Source organism: Hemicordylus capensis, chromosome 2 (assembly GCF_027244095.1).
Source record: "Hemicordylus capensis ecotype Gifberg chromosome 2, rHemCap1.1.pri, whole genome shotgun sequence".
NCBI classification, from domain to species: domain Eukaryota; kingdom Metazoa; phylum Chordata; class Lepidosauria; order Squamata; family Cordylidae; genus Hemicordylus; species Hemicordylus capensis.
Window position 1 is genome coordinate 793,784 of NC_069658.1, and position 26,218 is coordinate 820,001.

The 26,218-nt window shown below is 59.8% G+C and overlaps 1 protein-coding gene across 8 annotated transcripts in view; it reads right to left on the reverse strand.

The window, feature by feature from the left end:
• Positions 1 to 279: 279 nt before the first annotated feature.
• LOC128345780 (phospholipid-transporting ATPase ID-like) overlaps positions 280 to 26,218 on the reverse strand; it is an 88,615-nt gene continuing 62,676 nt past the window's right edge. For 3 of the 8 annotated variants that reach the window (XM_053298233.1, XM_053298234.1, XM_053298235.1), the window contains 12 exons: positions 25,359 to 25,474; positions 24,646 to 24,810; positions 23,726 to 23,837; positions 22,657 to 22,762; positions 21,266 to 21,422; positions 18,432 to 18,615; positions 17,605 to 17,828; positions 14,204 to 14,287; positions 13,694 to 13,939; positions 12,001 to 12,139; positions 11,419 to 11,549; positions 280 to 7,976 (listed from right to left, as the gene is read on the reverse strand). In XM_053298233.1, coding sequence (XP_053154208.1) covers positions 7,761 to 7,976; positions 11,419 to 11,549; positions 12,001 to 12,139; positions 13,694 to 13,939; positions 14,204 to 14,287; positions 17,605 to 17,828; positions 18,432 to 18,615; positions 21,266 to 21,422; positions 22,657 to 22,762; positions 23,726 to 23,837; positions 24,646 to 24,810; positions 25,359 to 25,474 — 1,880 coding nt within the window. In that variant the 3' untranslated portion in view covers positions 280 to 7,760. Of the gene's footprint in view, positions 7,977 to 11,418; positions 11,550 to 12,000; positions 12,140 to 13,693; positions 13,940 to 14,203; positions 14,288 to 17,604; positions 17,829 to 18,229; positions 18,352 to 18,431; positions 18,616 to 21,265; positions 21,423 to 22,656; positions 22,763 to 23,725; positions 23,838 to 24,645; positions 24,811 to 25,358; positions 25,475 to 26,218 lie in introns of those variants that run through there. The other 5 variants (XM_053298237.1, XM_053298236.1, XM_053298240.1 and 2 more) reach the window with 5 other exon arrangements.

Below are 26,218 nucleotides of genomic sequence, written 5' to 3' on the forward strand. Positions count from 1 at the left end.
CAGTGACGCAGTTAATATATGACCCTCCTTTGGGTGCTATCAGCTTTCAAGGCAAATATCGTTGCTGCTGGAAATGGGCTTCTAGCTTGTGGGGACGATCTCCTTAAGGTGACCATCCACCAATGTTAAAGTCCAGGCCTGATTTATATACTAAATCTGCTTATTAGCTAGCATACCAAATTAGGCCTGGCTCATAGTGTCACCAAGTGACCAAGTTCTTTTATATGATGACCATGTAGGATCTGGGCGCAAGGAAGAAAGGAGATCAAGCCAATCCTCAAAGATTCAATGGGCTTTATTGAGTATAAAAGAGTAACAATATAATCTAGCAGAAAGCAGAACACTCTATCAATATTACTAACAGTATCTAAACAGAACATCCTAGCCAGTACCAATATCCAGCGTGTTCCTAACTACCGTATGTGTGTGCATTAAATCTTCCTAGAGCCTAATACAATTCAGACATAGATGGAAAAGAGGGGGGAGGAGAAAAGCTGAGGGCTGGCATAGTTCAGGAATTAGTAGAGGGAAAGGGTGGGGGGGGAGGAGGGGAAAGGATGGAGGGGCCCAAGGCTTGCAATGGAGCAGCATATTTACCCGGATCAGAGAGACTTGAGAGCGGTGGACTTCTTCAGCTTGAAGGAGTGAGGCGCTTGGCAGGAGACAGGAGCGTTTGCAGTTGCTCAGACCATGGCTGAGAGCCAGAGCACCATGGCTGGAGAAGTCTTGACTTCTCACTGCACAGTAGAAGTCACAGACAGCTCCTGTCCATCAACAGAGTTCCTGCTTCTGCCCCGCGGCTTAGCAGCAAACTCTGGGATCTTTGTGTGAGCAAGATTGCCCGTAGGCATAAGTCTGCTTGTAGGAGACAGTTCCTGTCCATGGACAGAGTTCCTGCCTCTAGCTCCGTGGCTTAGCAGCAAACTCTGGCATTGCTGTGAGCAAATCTTGCTGTAGGCACAAGATTGCTGACTTTCTGTCTAGTAGCCTCCTTCTTTATAGTGTATTTTCCTTTGATCTATAAAAATCTCATCTTTTCCTGGGTCCCAAAAGGTGACAACTTGCTGCTACCTTCTGAAAAATGTCTTTTTAATTATTCAGGATATTGGCCAGTCCAGAGAGATCTCAATCTCATCTTCTGTAAACTGTGCGCTTAGGAGGGGAGGGGGGACATTGCCCAAAGCAAATCTGCATCTCAGAGCTCCAAATTGCATCTTCCCCCAAAAGGTGTTAAAAGTCAGGAGTTAGTGAGAGAATTAGTTGTGAGACAGCAATTACATTATTTCTTGTGTAACTATAATTACCTAGTGTGTAATTATAACATGAGAATATTTAAAGTAACATGGCTAGGGCAGAAGCATCAGTGAGGTAAGAATTAAAGTCTACAGGCAGATCTCTGTATGCATCTTCCTATGTTGAATCTCTATAGAGAGCGATTGAGTTAATCTTTGGCAAGAATTAGCATGGATTTCTTGCAACAGGAAAGAGGAGTTCAGCCCCTGGCCTCTTCCACAGACATCTGGCAGTCAGTGGCATTTTAGCATATGGATATAGCATTCAGCATTCAGGCCTGGCTTTTGTGTTTCCTTGCATATCCATTTTTACAATACAATGCTGGATTGCCTCCTCCCTTCACAGAGCAGGGAGAGCAGTATGCCAGTTCACCTTGAGTTCAGGAGTTAATTCATTTCTTAATATAAAATAAAATCAGACACAGGCCTATATTTCACATACTTCTGAGTTGGTACCTCTGGTTCTGATATGTTTATGGACCATCCATAACACCAAGGTTGGTTTAGTGGTCATAAGAACATAAGAACAGCCCTGCTGGCTCAGGCCCAAGGCCATCTAGCCCAGCATCCTGTTTCACACAGTGGCCCATCAGATGCCCCTGGGAAGCCCACAGGCAAGAGATCTGTGCCTGCCCTCTCTCCTGCTGTTGCTCCCCTGCAAGTGCATTCAGAGGCATCTTGCCTCCGAGACTGGAGGTGGCCTATAGCCCTCAGACTAGTTGCCACTGATAGACTTGTCCTCCATAAATTTATCTAAGCCCCTTAACATCTTTTACATCGAGGGTGCACAACATACACAAGAACATAGGAAGAAGCCCTGCTGGATCAGGTCCAAGGAGTGATGGCTCCCTGACCTGTCTTGACTGACTGCCCAGCAGCTGCGAAAATTACTCTTTTCAGAGGGGAACGGAGAGTAGTCACAAACGGTGCCAGAAGTCAACACCGGGAATTCCACAGGATCAGGGTAAACACGAACCGGGGCCAGACAACAACAAACAGGTCCAGATTTCCAGGTCAAGGTTGCTCAGGGTAGGGCTGGTCACCACAGACCAATTATTCTTTCCAGCACAGACCCAGCTTTCGGGCGGCTTTAAACAGGCAGTGTGGTGAGAGCCCCGCCCATCACTGCAGCTGGGCCTTGTCCGGGAGATGCAGCTGGGTCAGAGCTGGGACACCTGCTCCTTCTGGCCAGCCTCTCCTCCCTCTGAGCCTGTACTCTGGCCAAAGGTCGACTTCAGCGGAGGCCTCGGAGGCTTCATCAGGAGGGAGGGGAGGAGGCAGAGGGGCCTGCAGCCCAGTCGGCTCTGGCTCTGCTGAGTGGACCGGCGTTCCAACCTGCCCGCCCCCCCCTGTGCTGGGTCTTCGTCTGAGGGATCCTCCTCCAGGACCCCCATTGGAGTCATCACTAATACCCACTTGACCGACACCCTGCACAATTCCACACACCTGTCCTGTCTCATCCTCTGCCCTTCGTTCTGAATGAAAAAGGCCCAAAGGCCCTCCTGGTCTTCCCTCCTGGGGTGGGGAAGGGGAGTCGCTCCAGCCCCTGATCATTGGGGCGGCCCTTTTCAAGGGTGCATGATGACCATTTCTCAAACCATGGGCCACTTTAGGCCCTTCGCCACCCACGAGGGCGGCGTTTTATTTGCTGAGCCTGCAGTTGGAGTGGTCTTAATTATGGGCCTGAGTGAGGCTATGACTCTGGGGAGTGCTGCTGGGGGTGCCCCCATGAGAGTGGTTATGGGGAGGGAAAGAGGTGGCATGAGGGCTCACTTTTGCCCGGAGAGGGGGGAGCCCCCAAATCGTTAGGCGAGACCAGTGACAGGCCCAGCAGGCCGGCTGATCAAGGAGGGGGGGGGGTGGAGAAGGAAGGCAGCATCACGGATCTGAACAAAGGGAGGTGTGTGTGTGTGTGTGCAATTGTGTGTGCGTACCTGGAGGCCCAGCCAGACGCAGGAGGCAGTCTTGAAAGAAGGGGGGGGGCGGAAGGAGGCACCTGGTTGCACCAGCTAAAAGCAGGCAGTGTTGGGGGGCAAGGTGAGAAGGGCAGCCTGCATGCCGCCCCTCCCCACCCCCAGTTCTCAGCTTCTGGCACCCCAAACGGCCAACAGCCAGAGCCCCCTCTCCATGCTCCCCACCTTTTGGTTTTCCAAAAGCAACCAGGGGTGGGGCATTGTTCTCAAGCCAAAAAACCTCGCTGCCCCACCTGTGTGCCATTCCTTCCCAGAATGCACTGGGGAAGGACGCATTGTGCTGCCCAATGGGTTTTCCAGCTCCCAAACTACCAAGACGGCCACAGCCACGGCTGCTCTTGGTGTCTGCAGCACTTCTTTGCGGGGGCATGCCTGCCGAAAACACCCCCCTGCTAGCTACCAAAGGTAGCGGCAGAGTGAGGAGGGAATTGTGAGGCCCACAGACTCCGGAGACCAGTTGCAATGGGGCAGGACAGGCAGCCTTTGCCCTCACCCACGGCGGGCAAAGCCTTTTGCTTGTATTATCTGGATGTGATCCTTGGAAGGCCAGTGGGCCCAATGGTCATCCCTACATTGCTGGGGGGCGAGTGGCAGCGACGCACCTGAGGCCACCCGATTGATTTCCCACTCAGCCCCATCTCAACGCTGCTGCCGCTTTTGTCTTACAGTCCAGGACTTCAGGAATGCTTGAAAGCAGAGCAAGTGGCGGCCACCCAAGGAAGGGGGCCTCTGAAGCCGGGAGTGGCTCTGGCCCCTGGGCAGTTGCTGGCGGCCTGTTTCCCCAGCAGCACCCGTGTCCTCCCCGGCCCGCAGCAGCAGCAGCAGCGGAGCAGAGCTGGGCAGGCCGCCCAACCCCTCCCCTCCCCTCCCCTGCGGGGCCAAGCCCCACCCAGAGATCTCCGGCCAGCCCTTGGGCAGGGCGCTCCAGCCGGGGGGGGGGCTCCTCCACAAGTCGGGCTGCTGGACTTTGGCGGCCATCAGGGGAGGCTGCTCCACCGGGGCCCTCCTGCAGATGTAGGCCTACAACTCCCATAATCCCTGGCCACTGTGGCTGGGGGTGCTGGGAACTGTAGTCCAAGAACAGCTGCCATTGAGCAGCCCAGCACCCAAGGCTCAGGCAGCAGTTGAGGCCACTTCCAGTCGGAGTCTGGAAGGGGCTGAGGTGAAGAGGCCCCCTCCCCCCCCTTTACTTCTGGCCAGCGGCAGAGGGTGCCCCACTGTAGGGCAGCCATATTCCGGCTTTCCAAATCTGGGTGCCTAATTTGCATATTATGTGGCTGGGAAATAATTCCTGAGCAGAAGAGCGACGGCACGTTTTGCTCCATCATAACTCCACTTCTACAAGGGCTGGAGCTCAGCTTTTAAAACATTATTATTTAAATGCAAGCTGAAATCCAGGCGAATCTGGGTGGGCTGCTCAACATCCAGGTGCAACCTGGGATTTGGGGGGACATGGCAACTCTATGCCCCAGCTTGCCTGTCCCCCTTGACTGGCTCTCCTGGAATGCCGGCTGACCCCTTTTCTGCTCAGGCCCCAGAAGAGGAGAGAGGAGGCTCCACAGAGAGGGGAGTTTTATATCATGTTTTATTAACAATGATCCCACCAAAGTAACCCCCGAGGCTTGGGAACGCCCACACATCATCTCAAGGCCCCACCCTTGGCCCACGGCAACCGTCTCCCCTTTCTGGACCATTGCACCAAGTGCCCCATGGCCCTGCGTCTCCAGTGCCCCCTTCGATGCCAGACCAGGAGGGCCCAGCACCCGCTGGGAACCAGAGCCCAGCAGAATCAAGCTAGAGGGTGTACAGCTTCTGTTCCATCCCACTCCCCAGCAGGGGCTTTCCTGCTCACCCCACCGACAGCACCATCCTACCCAGGGCCTGATGAAGAGCTGTCATCCCTGCCCCCTGCCCAGTCTGGAGTCCGGGGGGGGCAACTAGGAAGGTGTGCGAGAGCTGGCTCTGCCCCTCCCTGAGCACACCAGACACATCTGGCCAGGCGCCCCCCTCACCCTCGCAAGGGGAGTGCCGAGAGGGGGGAGCCCCAGCAAAGTTGCCTGTGCTCAGAGGACTGGAGGCACGCTGACTCCCAGGGTGGTGTCCTGTACTCGGGGGCAGGGGGTGTGCGGAGATCCCACAGCCAAAGGGTGGACTCTGGCAGGAAGGGAGGGGGCAGTGGTGAGGTCCTGCGGGGTCACCCACACCCAGATGGCCACTGATGCTTCCCCACGCAGGGCGGGGGTGTGTGTTGGGACACCTGTACGGCCAGCAGCACCCTACGTGTGTGTGTGTGGGGGGGGGCATTCAGCAAGCCCACCCAGCCAAGCTGTTCAGAGGATTCTCCCCTCCATGAGCCGAAATGCCTGCCAAGCCTTGCCTTGCCTTGAGCCCAGAAGGACCCCCTCAGGGACTCAGACCCCAAGATGCCCTTCAGGAGGCGGGCAGAAGGGAGCCTCCCTCCCCTGGCTTGAGCGCATCCAGGCCTCTGCCTTGGTCACAGACTGTGGGGGGGGGGTGCTGAGGGGCGCAGCCTGTGCATCATCCCTGCAAAGCTCCCCCACACACTGGGGTGGCCCTTTGTCAGCAGGTGGCTTCCCAGCTCTAGCTGGCTAGAAAGGTGGGCTCAGGGCTTCTGTGCACGGGCTCCTGGGGACGTGCCCAATGGCCTGCAGCATCCACTCCACCACTTGCTTCTGAGGCGCCCGAGATGGAAGAAATGGGGCTTGGAGGTGGTCTCCAGGGTCTCCTGCTGGTTCACTTGACTTGGCGGCTGGTGGCTTCCTAAGCCACTTCCCGCCGAAATCCCCCTGCACGGATCCCTTTCCCTTCTGCCTGGTCATCCCCTGTGAATGCCTGGGCTGCAGCCGATGCAGACCTTCCTGGGAGTAAGCCCCACGGAACCCAGCAGGCCTTCCTTCCAGGCAAGTCGGGGCCACAACGGCCTCCTTCTTATATTTCAGTGTTAAATGGCAGCTCTTTCACTCATGGGGGGGGGGCTGGAGAGGGGTGGTGGGACCAAGTGGTGTGGCACAATATTGCCTGTGGGGTTTTAAAAAATAAAACGGGGGGGGGGGACGGCAGGGGGGAGAGGAGGAGGAGGTGGCTCCATGAGAGGCTGCAGCCGGTGGGGGGCACACGGGGGGGGCAACTCCCCTCCGTGCTCCCTTGTCTCTTTCCCCAGCGCTTTGGCCACAGGCTAGAAGGGGAAGTAACCAAAACACTCCTAGCTGCTTTTTTTCTTGCCAGCACAGAATGAGCATGTTAGACCCACGTGAGGCCATTATCCCAGCCAAATTTCAGCGAGATGGGTGCCTTCTTACGTGATCAACCTGGCACCGCTTTTTTTAAAGGGCCAGAACCAGAAGAAAGGAGGACCCCCACCCCCGGGAGCCAGCCCTCCCACCGCCTACCTACAGGCTGCCTGCCGAGGCCCTTCTCTACAGCCCCTCCTGCTCCTGCGCCAGGGCAAGGCCGGCCTCTTTCCTCATCAGCGGAGACTGGAGTGGTCTGACCCTGGTGACTCACAGATCAGCATCCAGGTCACACGAAGAAGTTAAAAGGAAGGGCAGGATGTCAGCTGGACCACCTGCAAAATCACCCGCAAGACACGCGGTGCTCAAGTTGGAAAAAAAGCACCCTCTGGAAAGAAGAGAGTGGGAAGGAGACTTGAGGGACTGATCTCTGGCGGGGGGGCGGGGCGGGGGGGCACGGAGACTGGTCAGTTTCATGCTCTAAAAAAGAAGAGGCCTTGTGAGATCACGCCTGGGCCACGATCCTGCCCCATCAGAGCGTGCCAAGGACCAGTCACCACCCTGGGGAAAGCACCCGCTGTCAGCCCCGCTCTTGCCTCTGCTGCCCTGGCAGGGGGGTAACTCCCATGAAGCAAGGGGAGGCGGCTGCCTGGGGGCCCCCACGCCTCGAGGGGCCCCCCAAGGCAAGTCACATGTGAAGTGAGTGCGCGTGTGTGTATCAGCGAGGGGCCCGTTTCAGAGCGTTGTCTCTGGGCCCACTGCAGCCTCCTCGTTACGCCCCTGCGCCTTGGCCAAGGGTGGGCTTCCCTGCCCCATATTCCGGAGGGACAGCTGCAAATGGAGCCAAGCATGGCAGGGAGTGGGCACCCTCTTTGTCTAGGGTGGGGCGCTCTGGACCAGCCTGGGCCCTTCGGGGAGGAAGGCTTGCTGCTGCTGCTGCTGCTGCTGCTGCTGTGGAGTCCACCTTTGCCCCCCTTGGGGCAGGACTCTGCTGGGATGGAGCCACGGTGGGAAGAGGAGGCTGCTGCGTCTTCCCCTTTCTCCACTGGGCGGGGGGTTGCACGTGTGTGTGTGTATACTCAGAAGGACTGCTCTGCTCCCCCCACCCCGGCCCAGAGCGCCTGCCACCCCTGGGAAGAGAAGGCCGTCCCCAGCAGCCGCCACCGCCAGAGGGGGCCTCCTCCGCAGTAGCCCCTGGGCAGAGTCCCGGGCTGGGCGGGAGTCCTGGAGGCTCTTCTCCTCTCTCACTTCAGCTTGAGTTTCTCGCTGTTGGGCGAGAAGGAGCCCGTGGCGCGGAAAGGCAGCTTGGCCCGCATGTTCTGTCCCGAGGTGATGAGGGCCCCAAAGCCGTGCTGGTGGGAGAAGGCGTAGCCGGAGCGCCGGGAAATGCTGCGCCGGAGCGGCCGCTTGGGCGGGGGAGGCGGGGGCCTCTTCCGGAGCTCCCGCACCTGGCACAGCACCTGCAACCAACCAGAGAGAGGGCTGAGCTGCCCAAGAGGCCCAGCGCAAGCAGGAGGACCACGCGGCCGCCCCTCCCGGGCCTGCCTGCTCCAACCGCAGCTCTTTGGGGACAGACCACCGTGGCAAGGCTCCGTGAAAGGGCTTTCCCCGGCCCCTGGGCCAACCCACAGCAGGAGCCACACTCCAGACTCTGAGCAGCGCTTCCCCACCATTGTGGGCGGGGGGTGGCTGGGTGGGTGGGTGCGGGGTCTTAATGCAACCGTTTGTCTACGCCTAAGCAGAGATCATGGATGTGGCCCATTGTGCCAGAGCGGTAGGAGGGGGGCAGGCGGACGTGTGAGCAGGGTCTGTCCTGAACAGCTAAGCAGCCCTCAGCAGCTGGCTGCGGGGAGGGGGCCGGGGGAGGCTGCCCCTTCTCCGTGAAGCCTCCAGCCACGGGGGAGAAGCCGTGACTTCCAGAGGGCCTCTGATATTCTTGCTCGGTCAATCAAAACGGACATTTGTATTATTCAAAACGTAGCCAGTTCATTCATTATATTTGAATATTTATATACCGCTTTTCAACAAAAGTTCCCAAAGCAGTTTACATAGATAGATAGATAGATAGATAGATAGATAGATAGATAGATAGATAGATAGATAGATAGAATGGCCCCCTTTCCCAAAGGGCTCACAATCTAAAAAAATAAGCATAAGCAATACCAGCAACAGCCACTGGAGGGATGCTGTGCAGGGGTTGGAGAGGGCAGTTGCTCTCCCCCTGCTAAAGAGTTTTGTGACTCCTTCAGTTTGTGACTCCCAAGGATGTGGACAAGATACTTGGGTCACTGCACCTCACCACCTGTCCTCGTTGACCCTTGCCCAACATGGCTTATACGATCCAACAGTGAGGTTATTGCAGAGGGTCTTATTAAGATCATTAATGCTTCTCTGAGGGAGGGCAGGATACCTCCTTGCCTCAAGGAGGCAATTATTAGACCACTCTTGAAGAGGCCTGCACTGGATCCCTCAGAATTGGGCAATTATAGGCCTGTCTCCAACCTCCCATGGTTGGGCAAGTTGATTGAGGGTGGTGGTGTCTCAGCTCCAGGCTGTCTTGGAGGAAGTGGATTATCTTGACCCATTTCAAACTGGTTTTCGAGCAGGCTATGAGGTTGAGTCGGCCTTGGTTGGCCTGTTGGATGATCTCCAATTAGGGATTGACGGCGGCAGGGGGGAGTGTGACTCTGTTGATCCTTTTGGTATCCAGAGACCAACTTGGCTGCCACATTCTGAACCAACTGCAGCTTCTGGACAAAGGCAGCCCCACATAGAGCGCATTGCACTAGTCAAGTCTGGAGGTGAGCAGCGGATGTGCTAATGTTCTGAGGTCATTTATCTCAAGAAACAGGCTCAGCCGGTGTATCAGCCAAAGCTGATAAAAGGCACCTCTGGCCACTGCCTCAACCTGGGACACCAGGGAGAGTTTTGTGCCCAGAAGCACCCTCAGACTGCGCACCTGTTCCTTCTGGGGAAGTGTGATCCCATTGCCCACGCAACAGCCAGTTTGAAATGGGTCTAGATAAGCAGTTTTCTCCAAGATCACCTGGAGCTGGAAGTCCACCACCTTCTCAGTGTCCTTCACCTTGCCCAGCCACAGAAAGTTGGAGACAGGCCTATAGTTGCTTAACTCTGAGGGATCCAAGGCAGGCGTCTTCAGAAGTGGTCTAATGATTGCCTCCTTAAGACAGGAAAGCATCCTGCCCTCCTTTAGAGAAGCATTTATAATATCTACTGAGCCTTCTACAACAACCCCCTGGCTGATAGGTCAGCCATGATGGACAAGGGTCAAGAGAACAGGCGGCCGCACCGTTCCAAGCAGCTTGTCCACATCCTCAGGAGTCACAAACTGAAACTGATTCAGCTTAACCACATAAGGGGAGTTGCTGGACACTTTCGCATCAGACACTGAGTCTAAGTTGGCCCGAATACAAGATCTTTCATTCATTCATTTAATTTGAAACTCATTAAAAACGTCACAGTGGGTAACTGATGGCTCCAAATTCTGATTCAAGGGAGGAGGGGCACGTACTAGCCCTCTCACAGCCCTGAACAACTCCCCTGGATGTGAGCTTGTGGGTGCAATACAGGCAGAAAAGAATAGCTTCTTTGCCACATGTATTACCTGAGCACAGAAGTTCAAATGCTCTCTACTTTGTAATCTGTCGGATTCGAGTCGAGTCTTCCTCCACTTGTGCTCCAGTCATCTACCTCGTCACTTCAGCCCCCGTAATTCTTCCGTATACCAAGGGGCCAGTTTTGAAGCGGGTCAGATGAACACTGAAGCCCCCCACCCCTATAAGGCAGGGGGACTCCAACGCCAAGCCCGAGACCCAAAGTCTGTCTGCTCAGTTAGGAACTCTGTTGGGCAGCAGGCCGGTCGGTACCCCCACAGAAGCCCCAGTCTATCCCTGGCCCCCAACCTCAAGGCCACGCATGCGATACGGCCGGTAGCATTACGTTGCTTCCCAACCTCTAAAGCAGGGATTCTCCAACTTGGGTCCTCAGGTGTTATTGGACTTCAACTCCCATAATCCCCAACCAAAGGCCACTGAGGCTGGGGATTATGGAAGTTGAAGTCCAAGAACACCTGAGGACCCAAGTTGGAGAATCCCTGCTCTAAAGAGACGGCCAGTTGCCTTAGACCTGGCCAGGCTGCTGGTCCCCTTGGCCCAGCCCTGCCTTCCCTTGCTGACCGGCTTTGGCTCTCCTGTGTCCCAGGGCAGAGGCCTGTGGTGGGAAATGCTGGGGGGGGGGTGCTCCTGTGGGCAGCCAGGAAGCCAGTGACCCCCCCACCCCACCAGAGGCTGCTTGGGGGCTGGCAGGACGAAAGTGCCCCAAGGAAACACTAGGTGGCAGCAGAGCTGCATGGCTGGTCTCGGGCATCCAGGAGGGACCAAAGGGAGACCAGATCCGGCCAGACTCATTCACTGCCACACAGTCGTGGCTCGTCCTGACAAGCCAGCGGGGTGGCGGCGGAGGAGGAGACAGCTGGGCTGCTCCTCTCTTTCCCGCCCTGCCTGGGCAGGGGTGCCTCTCAGCAGGCCTGTGGAGGGGGCACAGCAGGTGGGCCGGGCCGCTGAGCTGCTGGGCTTGAAATCCTGGCCCCCCCCCCAGCCCTCCAGGGCCCGACTGCTGGGGCGGCTGGCTGCTTTGGGCAGTGGCCCTTCCTTCCCTCACCTGCAGAGCACCCAGGGCCCCTCTCCGCCAGGCGCTCCTCCATGGCCTCCCCAGGGAGGAGGCTCCCCTGGGCTCTCCCTGCTGCCGAGCCTCTAATCTCTCTTGGGCTCCAGAAGCATCATCGGCATCCTCCGCAGCAGCAGCAGCAGCGGGGCAGGCAGGCAGGCAGGGGGGCAGGCAGGGGGGCGGGGCTGGGACCGGCCCATCCCGGCAGGGAGTTACCTTGTCACTGAGGGTCGGCCGGAGCTGCACCTTCAGGAAGCGGAAGCCCAGCACGGGCAGGACGCAGAGGGTGGCGCAGAGGAAGATGGCCAGCCACACGCTGGGCTGGCTGAGGGTGTTCCGGGCGGAGCCTGCCCAGAGGAAGCACAGGAGGAGAAGCCCTGAGAGAGGCTGCGGCCATCGGGAGAGAGCGGGGGGGGGGTGTCTGTGTGTGTGCTGAGGGGGGCCCATCCCCAAAGCGAGAGCCCAGGCAAGAGACGCCTTCGGGGTCCCAATCCTCAGCCTGGGGTGTGTGTGTGTGGGGGGTGGCTCCTTCAGAGCTCCCTCTGCCTTCCTGCCCGCCCCCCCCCCCCCCGCAGCCAGTGGCACCCCCGTTAGGAGAGGCTGTGCCTGCATCGGAGCTCTTTCTTCCAGGGCACTGAGGGGGTGCAGTCGGACAAGCCCGTGCCCCCCCGCCCGCCCCCCCCACCTCTGGGCCATCAGCCTCCTGTGTGGCGGGGGGGGCTGTCCGGACGGGAGGCGTCCCCCAGGCGGAGGCGGCCTGAGAGAGAAAGGGGGCTCCAGCCCCACTCGCAGGCTTACCGACAAAGGGGAAGGAGGCGGTGAAGACCAGGTACGTCCCATCGCTGTACATGGCGAAGGTGATGGCAAAGTAGACAGCCAGGCTGCCCCAGATGAAGAGCTGGTTCACGGCCGTCCAGTAGGCAGTGTCCAGCCCCATCTGCAAGGAGAGGCCCGTGGATCCAGCAGGCCCAGCGAGGGGCACGCCACATCCCGCACGGCGACACCCACCGCCTCTGGCCCCTCGGCCCCCCCCCAGGGGTCTCGCCAGAAAGCTGCCCGGGCGGGTGGCCCCCCCATGCCAGTGGCCAGGGGGCCAAGAGCCAGGGTGTGGAGAGAGACACCCGCAGCACACAGAAGGAGGGTCCCTCCCCCTCCCTCGAGGTCTGCCCGTGCGGATTCCCCCCAGTCTCCATTGGGGGCACTCCCAGAGGGCCCCCCAGCTAATTCTGGAGCCTGGACCTCCTCGAGGCCGTGGGCGAGCTCCCCCACCCCACAAGGTAAGCATCATTTCCCAGGACGTAGGTTCTTGAGGGCACAAACCACCCCGCCCAGGACAGACTGGAGAGGATCTGTGGGGCCCAGGGGGTGTGGCGGAGGCCCTGGACTCTGGCCCCGAAGTCCAGGGGTAAGAGGAGCACCTCGGTCCCCTCCCAGGGTCATCTTGGGAAGAAGGTCCTGCTCAGTCCCCCTGGCCGACGAGGAAGAGGAGGCAGGAGCCAAAGCCCCCCCCCCCATCTCCTTTCAAAAAGACTCCTGGGATCTGCAGCTCTTTCTCCGCGGAGAAGTGGCGGCCGCCTGGCGAGAGCCTCAGAAAAGACTAGAGACCCCAGAGCAGCCACACCGTTGCCTGGGCCTCCATGAGAAAAGGTTTAACAAGTCAAGCTGTGAAAAGCGGCTGTTTTCCTCCCTGCTCCGGAGAACAAAGAGGAAGACGAGGGCTCTTCCTCCCCCTCCCCCCCTTACGGCTGTCCCTGGTAAGCGGGGGGGGGGGCCTTGCTTTGAGCTGCTGAGGGGCTTGACTCAGAGGGAAGCAGGGAACGGGGACCCTTCAGCAGCCGCAAAGGGGTCTCCGGCGAGCAGCAGCCCTGCTGTGCATTGGCCCACTGCTCTCAACTGAGTCAGACCATTTGCCCCCGTAGCTTAGTATCGCCTACACCAACTGGCAGCAGCGAACGACGGCGTTAGAGAAGGGTCCCTCTCAGCCCTACCTGAAGATGCTGCCAGGGATTACATCTGGGACCTCTGCAGGCAAAACTCTGCAGGGACTCCGCCCCAGGGTGACAGCCTCGTCCACCCCGCCTTATGGTCTTAGGACAGCTGCCAGCCCAGAGGGGCTGTGGAAACGGGACTCCGTGGGGGTCCCATCCAGGCACGCAGCGCAGCCCGCAGGAGTGGGGCTCTAGCAACCCCCTCCCCTTCTCCAGTGCAAAACCAGCCGCTGGCCAGGGTCCAAGATGATGAAACAGCCAAGCACCGATGACCCCCAGTGAGCCCCAAAGCCTATCAAGTGAGACATGCTGTGAAAGGCCTTTCGGATGGGGTCCACAGTGACCTTGGGAAGGAGGGTGGGGACTCATCCAGAACACTCCCACCCGCGCTGTCCACGTGAGACGGGGGGAACATGTCTGAGTTGCCCCCACCACCACCACCACCACCAGAACTGAGTCCCCCGAGGCCAGGCCGCACTGCACCCCCCCAGCCCCCCCCTTACCTGGACAGAGACCACGATGAGCAGGCAGGTCTGGGCCGTGAGGGCAAAGGACTGGTAGTCGGCAACGGCCTTCCCGTCGCTCCGCGTGGAGTTGAGCATGGCCCCGTAGGGCACGAAGAAGAGCACCAGCGAGCTGTAGATGCTGTAGCCCAGGCACTTGACAAACTCCCTCTGGTTGAAGTAGAGGTTCTGCTGCCCGGGCAAGTAGAGCTGGGGGAAGTGCAGGCTCCAGCGGTCGTCCACGTCCTGGCGGGGGGAGAGGGAGGGGGCCCGTCACTGCCACGGGGCTGCCGGCCCTCCGCCTCCCCCAGCCCGGGGCCTGTCCTCCAAGGCCACCGCTGAAACGGCTCCTGCCCCCGTCCCAGCCAGGAGACCCTCCCCCGGGCCAAGGCGGCAAGCTCCCCGAGGCCGGGCCTCCACGCGGCAGAGCTGCCCCCCTGCTCTGGGGCTGGGCCTGTGGGGGGGAACCCCCCCCCGGGCAGAAGGCCGGGCGTGGCAAGGCAAGCGTACCTGGTCAAAGAGGCTCATCCCCAGCACAGGCAGGGCCGTGTACACCAGGTTGTAGAGGGTGATGAACCACTCGTCGTACACCGTCTGCGGAGGAGACATGCGGGGGGGGGAGTGAGGGGGGGTCTCTGTGTGCAGGGCAGGGGCGAGGGCCACCAGCAAGGAGGCAGCTCTGTCCGCGGGGCAGGGAAGGGGCTTCCCAGCAAGGCAGAGCCAGAAAGGGGCCCGGGGCCCTTCCCTGGGATGGAGACAGGCAGGGCTGCTCTGGGGCCAGCCTGCTCAAGAGCCAAGATGGGGCCCAGCCTCCTCCTTCATGCTGAGCAGAAGGTGGGGGGGGGGAGGCCGGGGTTCTAATCTCTGCTCAGCCGTGATGTCTGGGGCTGGCGTGGCTTTGACAACTGCCCTCTCCGTTGTCTGGGGGAGAATCTGGGACTCCCTGTTAGAGGGAGCCCTGGTGGGCGGGCGTCGGGCCTCCTCAGCGTTTCGGCAGAGGAGAGAGAAGCAGCTGCGAGGAGGACAGCCGAGGGCCACCACCCCTCGCCTGCCCCGCAGCTCTGGCCAGGAGGGAGGAGGGTGGGCGGTGGGCAGCCTCCCCCCTCCTCGGCCAGTTAGAATGCAGCCCTTGGCTGAGGGTGCAGGCAAAGCCCTTATTTTTGTCCCGTGGATTCCTTCCTTGAAAGGAATGGCTGGGGCTCCACCACCCAGGCGATGCCTTCCTGTGTCCTAGCCCGGGCCTCCTGTTGGTAACGGCCAGCTTTTTCAGCCCCAACCCAGGCCGGATTCTCTGTGTCCATTGCACGGCTGAGCTTCCTGGGTGCAAAATCCCAGCTGGCTCCCACCGTGAGTGCAGGCAAGTCCTGGCAATGACAAGCCGCCGCCAGCAGGGGGCAGCAGTGATCCACCTGAGGCCAGTGGAAAGGGAAGGGGCTTCCGGGGATGGGAGCGGCTGCTGGTCCCTCCGGGGAAACTCTTCCAGAGCGGCTGGTCCTAAGGCGGGCGGGCGGGGCGGGGCGGGGGGGGGGGGAGGCAAAGGAGGCACAGCTGCCTCTCCTTCCTGGAGCTCCATTTGCTCCTCTGCCTTCTGCCCCATGCACTGCCTGCAGGCTGGCCATTCATCAGGTAGAGCTGAGTTAACCACCCAGCTCTACCTGGACAAATGACCAGCCTGCAGGTAGTGTGGCTCTCAGTAATGTTGGGGCCGGGTGAGATGGGAGAGAGAGGAGCAGCAGAGCTCCAGGAAGGAGAGGCAGCTGCCCCTGCCTTGCCCTCCCTCCCCGACTCCTGAGGACGGAGGGCTCCTGGAGCCTTGGCCACATCCTGCCCTTGGGGTCGTGCCCAGGAAGGGACTTGGCTGCCCGTCTGATGCAACTGTTTCACATGCAGTTCCAGCACTTGGCACGTGGACACAGCAGACAGGTGGATTTTCTGTCCATTTCTCACCTGCCCCAGAAACACAGTTCTAAATAATAAACACTGTTTTGAATATTATTATTATTTCTTGTTTACACAGTCAGACAGGTGTTGTTGACTGGTTTGTTTTATCCAGACATCGAGTCCTTCGCAAGGACCTGGGATGGCTGAATTTTATTGTCAATGTTGTTGCTGTTGTTATAGATATCGTCGCAGAATATAGGCTGTTCCCAGCAAAGTTGCTTTTTGTAATTACTATTACTACTATTATTATTATTATTATTATTATTATTTTTACATTTATATCCCGCTCTTCCTCCCAGAGTGGTGTACTACATACTTAAGTTTCTCTTTCACAACAACCCTGTGAAGTAGGTTAGGCTGAGAGAGAAGTGACTGGCCCAGAGTCACCCAGCTAGTTTCATGGCTGAATGGAGATTTGGACTCGGGTCTCCCCGGTCCTAGTCCAGCACTCTAGCTACTACACCACACTGGCTCCCTGTTTTAAATAAACACTGTTTTAAAAGTACCACACAGGGGAACCAACGTTATCAAATCGAACAAAGTTATCAATGCACAAGGCAGAAATACACATCACAGTTACTCCACAACTGCTTGACTCCCGCCATCTAAACTCACAAGGCTTGGGATTAGCCAAGATGTAGTGACAGCCAACAACCTGGACGGCTTTAAGAGGGGTTTGGGTAACTTCATGGAGTAGAGTTCTATCAACGGCTACTAGTCGGAGGGCTGTGGGCCACCTCCAGCCTCAAAGGCAGGATGCCTCTGAGTCCCAGTTGCAGGGGAGTCACAGCAGGAGAGAGGGCAGGCCCCTTTCAACTCCTGCCTGTAGGCTTCCAGTGGCATCTGGTGGGCCACTGTGTGAAACAGGAGGCTGGATTAGATGGGCTTCCTTGGGCCTGATCCAGCAGGGCTGTTCTTATGTTCTAGCCCCAAAGTCAGCCACGGCTCTCGTCTCCCCTTGCAAGCTAGAGATGGCAGTGGGATTTGTGCCTCTCTTGAGTTTGGCCCTGGGATCCTGAGGAGCATAGGATGCTGCTGCCTACTGCGTCAGGCCATTGGTCCCTCCAGCTCAGAATACTCTGACTGGTAGCAGCTCCTCCAAAGTTTCAGGCAGGGATCTTCCCAGCCCTTCCTGGTGATGCTGCCAGGGAGGGAACCTGGGGCCTTCTGCATGCCAAGCAGAGGCGCGTGGCTTGCAAAGCGCTTCCCTTCCCATCCGCCATCCCTGTGTGTTCCACTCCCGGCTGCCTGCTGCGGTGCCCAGGAAAACCTCCTGGCCTGCACCCACACTGTTCTGTGTGTCCGGCCGGCCACCTCCGTGGCGGCTGCCAGGCACAAACAGGCCACGCGAGGGTCGCTTGGAGCAGATCGTGATTCTCCTCCTCCATCAGATGGAACCAATTGTGTCCTGCTTCACAAGACTGTGGTGAGCAGATGAGCAAGCAGTGAATGGCCTTGCCTGTGGCATGCTAAGAAATACCACAGGAAGGAGTCTTAAAAATAAGATGAGGGTCATCAGACCCTGAGATTTAAAAGCAACGAGGTGCCGGGCATTCCCGAAATGAGGGGTCTTTCTGAGGCTTCTGCAGGGAGGCCCAAAGGGCAAGAGGCCTCTCTGGGTGTCGTTTCCGTCCACCAGGGCACAGGGAGGAAATGAGAGCTGGCACAGGCATGTAGCCGGGCCAGGAGGGGGCCCTCCCAGCCGCCCCTGTGCTGGCGGGGGGGGGGGCTTGGCCTCTGCCCTCCCCGTCCACTGACTCGAGCATAAGGATTCACAGCAGCAGCGCTTCTGCCCTTTTCTGGTCAAGGCTGCCTTGACAGGACTGGACAGATGGAGGCCCCCCACACACACACACTCTGGAGTGGCTGTCCATCATCACAAGGCGCACAGTCAGAACTACACACACACACACACACACACACCCCTTGGCTGGCAACATTGCCAGCAGCAGCGTGGCGGCAGGGCCTACCTGTGCAGAGAAGCCGGAGAAGAACCCGTACCAGAAGTGGACCAGAGTGAAGGCAAAGTTCTTGTAGAAGAAGTAGGCCAAGAACTTGCACATCCGGATGTACGACCACCGGCCGTGGACCAGGAGCAGCCGCTGCAGGTAGCGGAACTGGGCAAAGGAGAAGTCGCTGGACAGCACCGCCTGCATCCCCTCCTGGCCGCTGATGCCGACGCCAATGTGGGCAGCTGGGGCAGGAAGAGGAGGAGGAGGAGGAGGAGGAGGCCCTTAGTGGCTGGACCCACAGTCATGGGGGCAGAGGAGCCCATCTCGCTGACCCTTTGCCCGGGAGATGGGGCTGCCCCTGCCATGGCGCCCTCTTGGGCAAGTCTGTGGAGCTCTGTTCCCAAGTGAAAGTGCAAACACTTGCTGAAAAGATGCCGCCTCAGCAAGTCTGAGAAAGCCTCTTCTGGGAGCAGCATGGCCGGAGGGGTGCTGCCTGCCCCCACCCGCTCGTACCCAAGCACGGAGGCCATCTGTGGAGGGCCTGCGCTGGCTGCCCCTGACTGAGGTGGGCCGTGGCCCTGGGGAGCGGGGCCTTCTTGGTTGTGGCGCCCACTCATGGAACGCTCTCCCCAGAGAGGCTTGCCTGGAATCTACACGACTGTCCTGCAGGGGCTCGGAAAGACCTTCTGACTCTCCCAGGCCTCCTGCTAACACACCTCTGCAAATCAGCATGACGCAGCTCAGCAGGGGGCACTTCTGGATCACCTCGATTTAATGAAGCAAAGTTAAATGACTTTCCGCTGGGATTCCTGGGCAGGCAGCCACTCCCAGGTGGCCACACTCACTCTTGATCATGCTGACGTCATTGGCGCCGTCCCCAATGGCCAGCGTCACGGCCCGCTTGTGCTTCTTGACCAGCTCCACGACCTGGGCCTTCTGCAGGGGGGTCACCCGGCAGCAGATCACCACCTTGCACAGGCAAGCCGTCCTCACCAGCTCCAGCTCCAGCTGCCCCTCCAGCGCATATGCCTGTGGGGGTGGGGGAAACAGGCAGAGGAAGAGTCAGCCCCGGCCAGCCCCTCCCTTGGGGGGCTAGTGAAGGGTCTGGAGGTAGCCCTGCAGATAAGAGCTCCAAGGCTAGGCAGGGGGAGGGCGGGGTGGGGCGCGGGGGATTCCATGCCTGGGGGCCATTCACCCTGACCAACCCGGAGGAGCGGAAGCAGCCGGCCTGGATAGAAGAAGAGGAAGAAGAGGAAGAAGAAGAAGAAGAAGAAGAAGAAGAAGAAGAAGAAGAAGAAGAAGAGGAAGAAGAGGAAGAAGAAGAAGAAGAAGAAGAAGAAGAAGAAGAAGAAGAAGAAGAAGAAGAAGAAGAAGAGGAAGAAGAAGAAGAAGAAGAAGAAGAAGAAGAGGAAGAAGAAGAAGAAGAAGAAGAAGAAGAGGAAGAAGAGGAAGAAGAAGAAGAAGAAGAAGAAGAAGAAGAGGAAGAAGAAGAAGAAGAAGAAGAAGAAGAAGAAGAAGAAGAGGAAGAAGAGGAAGAAGAGGAAGAAGAAGAAGAAGAAGAAGAAGAAGAAGAGGAAGAAGAAGAAGAAGAAGAAGAAGAAGAAGAGGAAGAAGAGGAAGAAGAAGAAGAAGAAGAAGAAGAAGAAGAAGAAGAAGAGGAAGAAGAGGAAGAAGAAGAAGAAGAAGAAGAAGAAGAGGAAGAAGAGGAAGAAGAAGAAGAAGAAGAAGAAGAAGAAGAAGAAGAAGAAGAAGAAGAAGAAGAAGAAGAAGAAGAAGAAGAAGAAGACGCGTGCAGATCTCAGACAGTGGCTCTGAGATCACACCTGCAGGTTCCTTCAGAACTCAGAGATGTCTCCCATGTGGGCTGGGACGCTTTCCAGACTAGCCGCTCAACAGCAGCAAAATGCTTCCGTTCAGGCAAATCGCTTTCAAAACGTAAACAGCAGAGGGAGCAGGCTCACGAAAACTAACAACCCCCCCAAACAGCAACCTTTTTATGCTGGACATACAACATTTTATCAGTAAATCACAGTGATTAAATTTGAAACAAGTGTCACAACACAGGAAGTGTGGAAGCACACTTCAGAGATCCATCGTGACCCCGTTGCAGGGTCTAATCTGGAAAGCGCCTGAGAGAATTAAACTCGGAGGATTCCTGGAGAATGGGGAAGATGTCAGAAGATTGGAGATGAGCAAATGCTGCCCGTGTTTTCAAAAAGGAGGAAAAGGAGGATTCAGAAACCGACAGACCCGGCAGCTTGACCTGGTACCTGGCAGGATCCTGGAACAGGTTACTGAGCACTCTGTCTGTGAGCACTTAGAAAAGGATCTGAGGAGCGGCAGGAGCCAGCATGGATTTGTCCAGAGCCTGGCATGCCCGGCTAACCTTCTCTCCTTTTGCAACAGTTACTGATTTTGTAGATGATGGGGATGTTGTGGACCGAGCACATCTTGATTTCTGCAAAGCATTTCACCAAGTTTCCCACACTATCCTCGTTGACAAGCTGAACGACACTTGGGCTAGCCCAGGGATTCCCACCCTGTGGGCCTCCAGATGTTGCTGAACAACAGCTCCCATCATCCCCAGCCACAATAAACTGGAATCCCTGGGCGACAGCCGTACCCAGCGGACACTCCTGAGTGGCTCATCCACTTCATTCTGGTGGGAGGGATGGCGTGCAATGGCACCGGGGGGGGGGGACCCCGCCCGCCCTGGGTCTTGTGCTCTACGCTTTCATAAATGACTTGGATGAGGGAGCAGAGGAGGGGAGAGCGAAGACCTCAGGAGGCAGAATCAAGATCCAGAACCAACTGGACAAGCTTGAGCATTCAGCGCAAAGAAGTTCAACAGACACACAAAATCCTGTATTAGGCTAAGAAATATAAATTACACAAGTTTATGAGGGGGGAGATCTGGCTTGGCAGCAGGTCAGCAGAAAAGGACCCAGGTGTCTTCGTGGACAGCAAGCTGAACGATGGGCCAGTGGCATGGAGCCACGGTTAAAACCCCCTCCCCAGTATCCCCTTGCGGGGCACGGGTCCTTCCCCTCCGTTCTGTGCTGGTCAGACCACACTCGGGATGTGGGGTCCCGCCCTGGGCCCCGCCTCTTAAGGAGGACGTGGACCGACTGGAACGGGTTCTGTGGAGGGCAACCAAGAGGGTGGTGGGCCTGGAAGCCAAGACCCGAGAGGAACCGTTGAGGGAGCCGGGGATGTTCAACCTGAAGGAGGGGAGCCCCCTTCAAGTATCTGGAGGGCTGCCCCATGGGTGGAGGGAGGAGCAGCCTTGCTCCCTGTGGCTCCCGAGGGCAGGACTAGAACCAACAGGCTGCAGTGGCCAAGGAGGCAGGTTCCGGCCTGACGTCCCGACGGGGAGTTTCCTGGCGGCCAGAGCGGCTGGGCAGCGCAGCGGTTCTCCTTGGCTGGGCGTTTCTGCACTGGGCAGAGGGCCGGGCCAAGAGGCCTCCAAGGCCCTCCAGGGCGTCCCCCTCAGGGCATCCGAAGAAGCGTCCTGGCTGCATCCGCCTCAGGACGTGGCAGGTCCATCCCGCCCAACCCCGGATTTCCTGCCAAGGCCAAGGGGGCCCGACCCACTTCCAGCGGAACCACACGCTGCCCCCCAAGGCCGCCTTTTTGGCCGCTCTGGCTGGACCAGGAGCTGCCGGAGCGGGACCCTTACCAGGCTGTGCCCGTTAATCACCAGGCCGTACTCGCCGTTGGGCTGCTCCTCATCAGGCAGGACCTTGGACTGGCCGGCTTTCTTCATCTGGACCTCAGGCTCCTGCCCGCCATGGTGCCCCACAAAGGCGTCAGGCTTCATTTTCTTCCGTGCATTCCTGAAAGAAGAGCCGCCGTTGGGAACACGCAGGGAGTCCACCCAGGACCGCCGTGTTCGTAAAAGGAGCGTGTGGGAATGTCAGGAGGGCCCCCCCCCCCCCCGCCACCAAGGTCTGTTTCTCCAGAAACTCCTTCAGGATGCCATCTCGGGGCTTGGGGCTCCCCGGGGGGGGGGCGGGGGGAGCCTTCCGAGGAGCTGCCCACCACTGCTAGGCGGGGGTGCCCCTGCTCAGGCCCCCCAGCGGTGTCTTGGGCCAGACTCAGCCAGGCAGTCCCAGACAGGAGAGCGCACCAGCCCCGGCTTCAAATCCCCAGGCAGCCAGCCCACCCGGGGCCAGCCACCCTCTCCCCACCAACCCTCCCCCCCCCCGCATGAGGGCTGCTGGGAGGACCCGACGGGAGACTCCTCCGAGGAAGGGAGGGAGACGAGCGTGAAAAGCAAAGAGCCCTGGCCTCCGGGGCGGGAGCTGGAGCTGGCCTCGTGGGCCCCTCACTGGCGTGATCCTCTGCACGACACGAGGGGGGGGCGCAAGGGGGGCAGGCAAAGCGCGTTTCTGACTCAGCCTGAGTCAACAGCCCTGATCAGCCCCTCTGTTGCACACACACACGGGCACAGCATCCACACGCTGTGCTGACCCAGCCATTCACCCGCCAACGGGCACGAGAGTGGCCCCCTCGGATTGTCCCTCAGGTCTGAAGGGGGCTCCCAGCGGGCCTGATCCGGGGCCTGGCATGACGGACTCATCCCCCGCACATCTCTCCCTGCTTGCCAGGGCCGGACCAGCCTCGGAAGAAGAAGACCCCCCCTCCCCTGGCCCAGCCCGCCCCTCCCCGAGCCCCTCCGCTTCTCTGGCCCAAGTGGCCCCTTCTGGAGCTGCCACGAGGAGGTGCCGGTGGCCTGGCCACTCCGGAGGCTCTTCCCAGCACCCCCCTCCGGCCAGTGGGCGACCAGCACACAACCCCCCTCTCCTGCCCCCCCCCGCAGAGCGAGGGAGCCCGCGAGGACGGCTCCTCCCCCCTCCCCCCCACCAGCCAGAGAGCGAGAGGCCGGGGGGGGGGGGCGGAGGGGGGAGAGGGCGGGGGTGGCACGCCCAGCTGCGGCAGGAGGGCTAGCAGCTGCCAGCCAAGCCCCGCTGCCCCTCCAGCCTGGGCTCCTGCCCGGAGGAAAGGCTCGGGCGCAAAGCGGAGGCGGGGATCCCCCTTGGGGCGGGGCGGGGGGCAGCAATCCTTCACCTGAGTTCCCGCTGCACTTCCTCCAAGGAGTCGCCTCGGATGATGAAGATGTCCTTCATGTCATCGTAGAGCATGTTGCAAGAGTAGCCAATGTTGACGGCTGTCTCTGGAGAAGGAGAAAATCCGCCCCCAGGAGACAGGACCCATACGGCTTTAGGGCAGAGGGAAACCCACCCTGGCCCCTTCGCTCTCCCTCAGCTGGAGGCCATGCAGCGGCCGGGTTCTCTCTGGGGTGGGCAACCTGTGCCTGGACTAGACCACTTTAGGGGGCAGATGGGGGTCCGCTGGGCTCAGAGAAGACGGGGCTCCTCAGGCTGGACTCCGGAGGCTTGGCAAGAACCCTCCGAGCACCTGACTCCCTGGGATTTTTGAGCCCACTTAAGTCTCACCCACCGGGAGATGCATTCTGAAAGGCAGCATAAAAACTGAACAATGCAGAACACAAATGTAGAAATCCCTGGGAGATCCATGGATTCCAGGGCTGCCCTGGGCACCTGAGACCCTGGGAGACCATCTCCGTTTGGGCCACAGGCACAGCCTCTGCATCAAGGAAGTCTCCCTGAGTGTGCGGCCATGGAGAGAGCGCTGTGGATCAAGGCCCCTCTTGCTGCAGCAGGGACGCTCAGGTGGCAGCCGGCTGGCCGGCCAGCAGACCTTGTTCTCGCCCAAGGCCCCACGGAGCCGCCTTCTTCTGGCCATCCTGCTCTTCAGCAGGCCGGCTGCTGCTGCTGCTGCCTTTCCTGCCACAGCGCAGAGGCCAGTGCAGAAAGCTGCGGGCGCTGCAGTGAGGCAGGATGCTCCAAGGGCTGCCCCTGCAGCACAAGCCGGGCTCCTAGCCAGTGCCAGGCGCCAGCCGCAGCCTCGGAGACTGACCCAAGCACACCCCGCCTTGTCCCAGGGCCAGAGAAGAAGGCGGCACCGTAGACACACAGCCAAGGGGCCCCCCCGGCTGCTGCTGCTCCTCCTTGGAAGGGGCCCTGGAGGCCAGGACCACAGCCTGCCTGGGATCTGGCTGGTGCCCCCAGAAGCCCCCCCCCCGCCCCAGTTTCCCTGCCCCGCCTTCTCATACCTTGCTTGTCCCCAGTGAGCACCCAGATTTTAATCTGCGCTTTCCCCAGGGTCTCAATTGTCTGGGGGACGCCGTCTTGCAGCTTGTCCTCAATGGCCGTGGCCCCGAGCAGCTGCAGGGGGAAGAGGCGGTGGGAGGGCCCTTCGTGGCTGGTCTCCAAGGGCTGCTCTCCAGCCCGCCCCCTTCTAAAGTGACCCCATCAAGGGAGTGGCCCGGGGGGCTCTCTGGCCAGGCAACGGCTTGCAGCGGGTGGGCGCTGGGGGAGGGAGAGCTTTAGTCTCCCCGGCCCGCTCCAACGGGTGGGTGGAGGCAGGCAGGCAGGCAGGCAGGCAGGCAGGGACGGGCTGGGGTTGGGCCGAGAAGGCCAGGATTCGTTTAGGGAGAACTGCAAGCACCGCGCGGGGCTTGGCAAATGTCCGAACCGAGGCCCTGCCCGGAGGTGGGGGCAGGGAGCTTGCTCAGCAAGTCCTAAAGGGGAGAGAGGAGCGCAGAAGGCCCTGCTTGCCAACTGGCCGCTGTCTGGAGAGCGAGGCTGCTGGGAAGGGGAGGCTGGCTGCTGGGCTGGCCACGCGTGGCCCTTGCTCTGGTGTCCTGAGAGCCCAGGCTGAGAGGCTGCCCCCACCCCCACCCCCCGGCAGCAGAACAGGGCCGGCACCTGTGAGCTCAGCCATCACCTGCACCCACCCACACGGCACGGCACACCCGGCGGCTTCATTCGGGGCCTGAACCTGAGCTGCTGCCTCTGCCCCCCCCCCGGATCCTGCTAAGCCACACAAAGGAGGATCTGGGCTGGCGGGGGGGGGGAGCAGCTGAGCTGCTGTAGCTGCCGGGGGCTGATGCCGAAGGACCCCCCCCACCCGCCCCCTCCCTTCTACCTCTGGCTGCCCGGTCAGCCCCCCGAGGCAGCCCTGGGCACCCACCAGCAAGTCCCTTTCAATCTCCTCGTACAAGGCGGAGAGCTTCTCGTCGCGCCCCTCCAGGGCGGTGCTGGCCTCGTGGTGACGCTGCCGCCAGTCCGCAAAGTAGGCCCCCTCCAGGGCTCTGCAGGCCACCACCAGCGTCCGCAGCCCTTCTCCCGCAAACTCCTAGGAAGGCAGCAAGGCCAGAGATGCCGCGGAGGCCAGAGCGGGCCGGCCTTGGCCCGGGGGGTGGGGGGGGCCTCCGGCGAGCGGCACCACTGAGGGGCCCAGGGTGCAGTGGGGCCCAGGCCGGCAGCCCACAGGGAGCCCAGGGAGCCCTTTGCTGAGGCGCTGATGCTCAGGGGAGGCCCAGCTGGGAAACGTTTGGGTCAGGATGCCAGAGGGCCCTCCAGCGGTGGAGTCGGGGAGCCACTTGTCCCATGCACCACCACTCTGCACGGCCAGGTCCACAGCAGGAAACCCCCTCTGTGCACGCAGGCAGGCAGCCCCACCCCCAGGGAAGGCTCAGCAAAGAGGCCCCCCCCAGGACTTTGGCCCTTCCCTGCTGAAGGACGTCGCCTCCCAGGGGAGGAATGGTGCCTTGTGGGAGGATCGGCAGTCAGCATCGTGCCTGCCTTCCGAGAAAGGCGCCAACGGCAGCCTGACCTAGAGGCCTCCTCCTTGGCTGCAGGGCGGACCTGGACCTGGGCTCAGAGGAAGGGGGTGCCACTCACGTCCAGGTGCTCCGTGGTCTCCTCCTTGAGGGGTCCGCAGGAAGGATGGAGGAGCTCATACAGAATCGTGTCGGCCCCCTTGCAATACAGGGTCAGCTCCCCCTCAGGGCTTCGCACTGGAAAAAACCGAGGACGGCAGAATGTGAGAGCAAGGAGCGGCTGGCAGCGGCTCCTACCCCAGAGGGCGATGGGTGGAGGGGAGGGGAGGAGGGGTGTCCTGCAGGGGGGCAGGGCCGGACTGGGGGCACTGAGGGGGGGGGAATGTATGTGGGGAGGGTGCTGGGTTTTGAGCAGAATAATGGGTCCTGAAGGGTGGGAGTCGGGGCGCAGGGGCGTTCCGCGGGTGGGGCGCACCAGGAATATGCCCTCTTGGCCTGTGGGCCAGTCGGAACCTGCAGGGGGCATCCCTCCTCAGCACAAATGCCCCCCCCCCCAACCAGGGCCTCCTCACACAATCCACCACAACGTGCTGCAGCCAGAGAGTGTCTTCATGAGTCTGCCTTAAGCTCCCCTTGAACAGCAAGCCAGGAGCCTGAAGCATCGGCCTCAAGCGCCCACTGCAGGCTGGCATCAAAATCAAGGAGGTCCCACGAGGGAGGGTTGAGTCGGCAGCTGGCTGGCCAAGGCATGAGGCCGGTGGCTGCGCTGGATGGGCCTTGGCCTGATCCAGCAGGGCTCGTCTTGTGTTCTTACAGAACAGGCTGCAAAGAGGTCCTGGGTGCAGAGCAGGGGTGTAGACACTATTGTGCAAAGGGGTTCAAAGAACCCGGGCCGCCAATGAAAAAAAAAGGCCGCCAAGCCCCATGGCAAGGGCTCCATAGGAGCCCGGAGCGAACTCCCCGCTCCCACGCCCGGGCCGC